The 8,068-nt window shown below is 34.7% G+C and overlaps 1 protein-coding gene across 1 annotated transcript; it reads left to right on the forward strand.

Annotated features, from left to right (window-relative positions):
- Positions 1 to 486: 486 nt before the first annotated feature.
- LOC110777696 (VAMP-like protein YKT61) lies at positions 487 to 7,606 on the forward strand. Its single transcript, XM_021982286.2, has 6 exons — positions 487 to 800; positions 1,387 to 1,484; positions 4,612 to 4,716; positions 4,829 to 4,894; positions 5,647 to 5,733; positions 7,313 to 7,606. Exons 1-6 carry the CDS (start codon positions 608 to 610, stop codon positions 7,361 to 7,363), a joined length of 600 nt encoding a protein of 199 aa, XP_021837978.1. The 5' UTR covers positions 487 to 607; the 3' UTR covers positions 7,364 to 7,606.
- The last annotated feature ends 462 nt before the right edge of the window (positions 7,607 to 8,068 follow it).

Below are 8,068 nucleotides of genomic sequence, written 5' to 3' on the forward strand. Positions count from 1 at the left end.
ATCCAATATTAGAGCGCCACGTAGGAAACCTAATGGTTTTGGCGAATGGAAAATAAGATTTCAAAATTATATATTAATTAAAAAATATCGAGTGTCACGTAGATAAATTATTAGGTTACACATAGATATTTTTATTAATTAATTACAAATACTACGTATATACAACTCCATCCAAAATCAACCACTCTAACAATTAAAAAAATAAATCTAAAATGAAATTCAATCCATCATCAAATACTTACCTAATCTAATATATAAATACAGAAGTTGATATATATAATAATTTTATTTTAACTTAACAATTTAATAGAATTCGTACATCGCACGGGATAAAAGCAAATATATATAAAGATAGTAAAGTAAATGTACGTGACAGTTCCGGAGTTACCTACAAGGCTACAAGTCTACAACTCCAAGGCATAAAGTCACTAATACCCTGGTCCACGCGCTAAGTTAGGATTGAGCCCGGTTTATTGTAGTGTTTATGTATTCCTTTTCGAATAGTTAGCGTTGGCATCATCATCCAAAATTCCCAATTCCTCTCGGACTTGAGACCCTGATCATAGATCAATAACAATTTTGAAGAGAGAGAAACCGACATTAAGGAATGAAGATCACGGCGATTGTGGTTCTGAGATGCGGGTCGAGCGAAGAAAACCCGATTATCTTAGCAAATGCGTCGGATGTGAGCACATTCGGATACTTTCAGAGATCCAGCGTTCGTGAATTCATCGTCTTCGTCTCTCGTACTGTTGCCAAACGCACCCTTCCTGGACAACGTCAATCTGTCCAACACGAAGGTTTCTTTTCTCTTTTGAAACTATTTCTAGGGTTTTTTTTTTCCTGTTAATTTGAATTTTGTTGCAATTGATCTTGATCTTGTTGACATTGTCTTATCTTTGGTGAGTATTTTTGCTTAATTTAGCTTTGGAGCTCAAGGATTGTTAGGATTATTCAATTTTAGGTTTGATTGAAAAGTTTGTGCCTTGACTTTATTGACATGGCATTGAAATTCATTGTTTTAAAGTGCAGCTCAGCAGTTTGATAATTAGTTTCTAATTGTTTTAAAGTGTTGAATTTATACAAGGAAAGCATAGCGGTCATTCGAGAATTACTATGTTTTAATAATGTTCGGTATTGCTGTTAGGTTGGATACTGCTTTCCTAATGAATTTAGCTGTTGGCTGTTTCCCTTTGAATTATGCCTTCTATGAGTTCTATCTATATGAGTGTCATTACTTGAGTTGTCGTTTGGGTTGATGAGTGTTTTGTCTAAAAAAAACAGTTTAATCAGAAGGTTATGATGATAACTTAACCTTGTTCCAGCATATTTCTTTTTTTTGCCTTAGTTTAGGAACTTAATGTATTTCTTTTTTCTTGTGATCAGAATACAAGGTGCATGCTTACAACAGAGGGGGCCTTTGCGCGTTGGGATTTATGGATGACCCCTACCCAGTTCGAAGTGCATTTTCGCTGCTAACCAAGGTTCTTTGCCATGTTATATTTCTTTTTTTTGTGGCATATGTTTTGGTTGAGAAATAGACGTTTGTGCTTGAATTAGGGGAAGATATAAGCTGTGCACTTATTTTGAGAAAGTTTGTGCGCGTAATGCTTTGAAAAAACATAATGGCTGATTTAGAGCAAGTATTGTGGGAGTGATTAAGTGATTTAGTATTTGTCTTGACTGGTTGATAACTGAATTTATGTTGATAATCTTTGTCCCTGCTCATGCAAATCTACTAGTTCAATAGAATTTCCATGGCAGTAACCCGGAAGAGAGATGATCTTTTAGGTTCTTGATTTTTGTCAAAATTTGATAACCAAGCATATAGTCAATTTCAATCAATTGAAGGACTGATGAGCACTCTCCTTTTTTATTGGGATCTTTCAGTACTTGCTTTCCTTAAATAGCTATCACGTCTTTTAGAACTCTCTTGACATAACCACATGTATATGAAATTCATTTATGTATCTTTATGTAGAACGAATAAAACTTGTATTTTCAATTTTCTAGTGAGGGATAAATAAGTTCAAAAGAAAGTATACTATCGATCTCACATTTCCCCCAAAATACACACGTGTATCCATGCAGTAAGCATGCCTGCTTTTATGTGTTTTCGTGTGTATGTTGAGTTATTCCAACTTGCTCATTAACTTCAAAAAATCTTAGGTTACTACAATACTATTAGTGTTGCAGCTATATGGAGCTATATGGGGACTACCTCTACTCCTTCCATCCCACTTTAATAACCCACATTTCGTTTGAGATTATTTTAGGAATTCTCTTGAAATTCCATTATTATTGTTGATAATTTATACTCCCTAGTCCCTCCGTCCCTTAATACTCGCACCGCTTTCCTTTTCGGACCGTCCCTTAATACTTGCACCGCTTCTATAAATGAATTTTTTTTACCAATATTATATTATTTCTCACACTTACCTACTAACCCACTCCCTACAAAAAAATCATTTAAAAATTCACACCCCCACTAACCCCTTACACATTTCCCACTAACTATATTAAAAAAATACCCCACTATCAACTACCACCTATTAAATTAATAAGTCAATTCAAGTGTCTTAAACTCTGTACCGGTCAAACCTGTGCGAGTATTAAGGGACGGAGGGAGTACAATTGTTGAGATCAAATTGATCAATCTGATAAAAAAAGGATCAATATGGGTAAATTCAAAGTTAAAACCCGTTAGATATGAAAGTGGCCTATTTTCTCAGGACATCCCAAAATAAATTGTGGCCTAATAATATGGGTATTGGGTAACATCAAAGTAACTTAATCCCTCCGTCCCTTTTTATTCTTTACGTTTGGTATCATGCACGCGATTTAACGGTTAATTAATGTGGATTGAGATTCCTTTTTATTTATTTATTTGAACAATGCAAATTACGTTTATTCATAATATTTTCACTTTTATCCAAAATCTGACATTGAGAAACCGTAAAATATTTAATGTTCATGAGACAGTGTGAGAGATTAAATACTCTAATGAATTTGATTGATTAAATTAATCATTGGACACAATTTTGATAGAATATCAGGGGCATTCATGTTATAATATAAAAGTAAACATTCCAAACGTAAAGAAAAATGGGACATTCAAAGCGGAATACCTAAAGAATAATTAGGGAAAGAGGGAATAGTAAATATAAAAAGTGACCTCTTTTTTTGGGACAATGTGGCTTATTAAAGTGGGATGGAGGGAGTATATATATTATCTCCATATGTTGACTACTATTGCTATGGCTACATAGTGAGTAGTGAAATCCAAAGTTAATATCAGACATGTTATACCTAGCAAACAAGGTCTTGTTCTTCACCTTGGTCACTCATGTAGTCATGTTTATATTTGGGAATATGGACAATTTTCTTTAGGAAGCATCTTGAGCATAGGCAACTTCATTCTCATGTGTTAATGCTTTTCGTTAACTTTTGTAATGACGTGTTGTTTATTTTGTCATTTAAGGTTTGGAAACTCTATTTATTTAATATTCGTAATGGAACTTCTTAGACTTATCAATGGAATCGAGAATTTGGTTTACGGGGGATGTTTCAAATTTATTGGGTATGCTGGATTCTTTTTTCTTTTGTCAATAGTTTAGCCAATGTTGTTCCTTATGTTACAGACTCCTATTGTAGTAGGGAAATAGGAAACCATATTCAAGCATTATGTTTGAGATTATTGGTGGTGTGGGTTTGCTGCCTGTTAGCTTTCACTTTTTTTTATGCATTAGCCAAGTCAAGTTGGCTCTGGTTGAAAAATTAGGGTAATGGTCTTGTAATTGGACAGGAATGGTTGTTTCTAACTTGTGACTTTTTGTAGTTTAAAGGAATTGCTCACCTGTTTTTGATGCTTTTCTACTGGTGTTTTACTAGAACTATGTTAGCTGATTCACAATGTTATTAGCACACATTTTTTTTTCCGTCAAGGATTGGATGATTGTTAGTTCTCTATAATGTACTCATCAATGTAATCTTCATAAGTTGCACGCACACTCGCTCACAAACTCACCATTTTTATTGGCAAATGAACAATAATGAAGAATAACTAGTTCCATACACAATATTGCTGTGCTGCTTTCATCTGCTCATTATTTTACACCAATGCCATAGAATGATGCTAAATTTACTATTTGAAGTTTTGAACATTGCTGTTGCAAATTATCCTTTTGGTATATTACCCCAGCAGGCCAGCTCATCAGATTAGAGGTGTATTGTGATTTGTTTTTTCAATCTGCATAGTTGATGACCTGGAACATGGGTGTAGGCTTCATATTCTATGCTATATTGCTTTTGGCATTCTGAGTGTTAGGCCTCCCCTTCCCCCACCCCCCTTCAGAGTTCATGTTGTATGCTATATTGCATTTGGCATTTTGAGTATTACCTTGCCCGCCAGATGTTAGAAGGTGGCGTGACTCTATCTATTTACTGGGTATTTTACATTTAGTTTTGGCTAATTCATTATGTGCTGGTATTATACATAACACTTTATTGTATCCTGGTGCATGCTCTGCAATATTTAATTTTGAGAAAGTAGCTGTAGCAATTGATTTACTTCTGTCCATGGGATGGCTATTGATAGGAAATGCTTTATAGGTGTTGGATGAATACCAAAATACGTTTGGCGATTCATGGAAGGGTGTAACTTCAGACAGCACACAACCATGGTCTTACTTGAATGAGGCTTTGGCCAAGTACCAGGTATTTCTCCCTTCTTAGCAACTCGATTATGGCATTATGTTGAGTAAGGATGTATTTTATGCTTTTTTAGCCAGGACTGAGTGTGTTTTCCTTTCTTTTACTAAATGTACAGGACCCAGCTGAAGCTGATAAGCTGTTGAAGATTCAAAGGGAGCTGGATGAAACTAAGATTATTCTTGTAGGGGATTTGACTGTCATCTAATTAACCTTTGCTTTTTGTAGGATGTTCTTTGCTTGAAAAGCTGTGCTTTGACAGCTTGCATCTTCCAATCAATTTTCTTAATTGATTAAGTTTTTTTTTAACTTCACATGAATTCTTGATAGGATGCATGTTGGATTTCCTCGCTTCACATATACTTGACTTCAAGTTTACTTGTCTCCTGAAATTATGTGCTGAAACTGGAGTTATATTTCATTTCCCATTTTAGTTTCGTTACATCTTAATGCACAAAAGTCAACAGTCAGCCGTCATTAATTTAAGTAACAGTTTGTACAGCTTTGGAAAATCAATTATGAACAATAGGAGTGTAGTTTGCTGAAAAGATTTGGGAAATCATAGATTGCAATGTCAATGCATTGCTAGTTGCCTTTACAGATGAGGCCGGGATAGTTCTTTGACACAATTATTATTTGAGTATGTTTAATTGTTTATCTATGTTCTATCTCTTGCAACTGCATTACAGCTTTTCACTCCAAGTCTCCAAGGACTCCAACTGTTCTTTTTCCATCAGTTTGGTGATTGTGTAAACAAAAATAAGATGGGTGTGATCATTAGTGTACAAAGCATATCATTGCTCATTGCTAGGTGTCATGCTGCTATTGCTAGGATGAGTGTTGTTTGTCCTTCCATTTGTTTTGCCTTATGATTGTCTGTTTATTTTAACTTGATTTGTTTTTATGTATTTTTAACACCTTTTCAATTTGCTACAGCACAAAACTATTGATAGTGTCCTAGAACGTGGTGAAAGGTTGGACAGCTTGGTAGAAAAGAGTTCAGATCTTAGTGCTGCATCACAGGTGATTCACTTGATCATCGCTTGTAAATGTTAGCTATTAATTCAGCTTCGTTTACTGTATTGTTGCATGAACCAAGAAAAGTGGGGATATGGATTTTTATACTTGAATGACAATGGCCATGTCACGGGACTTGGGTGTTTGCTATAATATTTTTTTGGTAGTGGCAATTGTTTCTTGTACTTTTGCCAAATATGTGTGCTGGAGATGTTTGTTGTTCAGGTTATTGTCCTTTTAGGTTTTTAAGGTTATCACATGCAACTGATGCAAGATCTGAGGGACTTTCTTTTGCTCTAGTGTGTAGTTGTCCATTACATTATGCCTTTGCTGCAATTCCCATTGGAAGAAAACAACTATGTTTGATAACCAACAATCCTCAAAGTAATTGCCTAAAATTGCTCAATCGAAATTATCAGTACATCAGGAGGTCAAGGTGTACTCAAAAAAGACCAAAAATCAGAACTGCAAGTTAACCCAATTTTTTGTACATCTCTAATTGAGTAATGTGATCCCCCACCGCCTTAGCCCATAAGTTAATAAAGTTACTTTATCCTAAATAGATAACATGGGGCAACAACACCATTAAAAGTACGACCATTCCACAATTTCCTGTGTTTTGTTATAGAAGGAATGTTCCAAGATGACATCTCGTTTTCTTATTCTAGGATCATTGATCGAATGTATTTTGGTCCTGTTTTCTATATGAAAGCTAAGGCACTAACTTATATCTGATTTTTTTTTTTTTTTAAATCCTTGTGCGAGGAATAGGATATGCTGAACAAATGTCTAGCTTTTGTTTTTGTATTGCATGTTACAACCAGTGTTCTGCCAAAGTCGGAACACTATAGCTCTCATGATTTGGACTCGAATTTAAATAGTGTATGATGCAGTAAAGAGCCGCACAGGTACTTGCAAAAGAAGGGACACATGTTAATGTGTCTTCGGAGATTTTACCTAAAAAAGGTCTAGATCAGTGTTACCTAATTCTCTAATCACCCCATGAACCGCAAACCGAAAAGGCGAATTATAACATGAAAATGGTACAATTTTGGTCTAACTTAGCAACGTAGGTAGCAAATTGCGATCCCATACCCGGTCTCATACTAGCGAATCAGGTAACAGTGGTCTAGATCTATGATCTGAAATCAACTAGGATTTTTCCAATAAACAGATTGGTAAATAGGTCAGATGGAAAATGAGAAGGGGAGCGGAGGGCAAGGAAATGGAGAAAGGGATGTTCTAATGGAGGAGCTTTTTTTCTTTAAAACCATGCTATTTTGATGTGAAACCACTATCTTGGGGCTCAAGGAATGTATAAGCGGAATAGTGAAGTACTAAGAACTAAAGAATTAGAGAACTTATGATTTGGGTCACCTTCAGTGTTTCAACAAACATGAATTCAAATGAGTTCTTCAATGTTTGCAGTCACAGAATTTTGATCTGTTATCATACTAGTTTTGTAATACTCTTGCCACTTGAGTTTTGATGTGCATGGCAGCAAGAATAAATTTGGATTGTTATAGGAAATTTATGGGTCCTGATGATTTAAATGACAATTTGTTTTATTTCGACTGTGGAGCAGATGTTCTACAAGCAAGCGAAGAGGACCAACTCATGCTGTACAATATTATGACTCTTCAATGAGACTAATGTCTGGACATTTCAACATACAAGCGTGGAGACGATGAAGAATGGGTACTCACATGTGTTTATACAAATCACCTAATATAATTTCTGGAATGAAATTCATAAAATTCATTTTAACATTTTCGCCCTTTTTCCAGGATTAAACTATTGTAGTTTATACGGTATAGTCATAAGATGTCATGTGCATTTCCACATTCTGAGATGGATTTATAGTTGTTTGTTTGTAGTACACTTTGTGTTTACTATATGATGATTTGCTACCCCTTTTTTTTTTTTTTGCGAATGAGCCACGCGGGCAATACTAATTACAAATGGAGTTTGGGGGATTCGAACTTGAGACTTATCGTACATAGCAGTCTTAACCAATATGCCAAAGATATTTTTGGCTGATGATTTGCTACTTGTGTTTATTTTTTTTATGTTAATGGTGCAAATGTGGAGTAGTTTTTATTAATTTATTTGCATTATTTGCAACAAGGTTTATATTTGAATAAGATCCTATGTGGAGGGTTTTTTTCGCATATCAGATATGTGTGGAAACACACATATCAGCTAAAAGACAAATAGCTAAAAGACAAAATAGGAAGTACCATTCTGTAAAAAATAGTACCATTCTGTAAAAAAAAATATCATTTTTGTTTTAAAAAGTACCATTTAATTTCTTTTATGTCTTTTTTCCTATTTTGTCTTT

This window comes from Spinacia oleracea, chromosome 2 (genome assembly GCF_020520425.1).
Source record: "Spinacia oleracea cultivar Varoflay chromosome 2, BTI_SOV_V1, whole genome shotgun sequence".
In the NCBI taxonomy this organism is placed as follows: domain Eukaryota; kingdom Viridiplantae; phylum Streptophyta; class Magnoliopsida; order Caryophyllales; family Amaranthaceae; genus Spinacia; species Spinacia oleracea.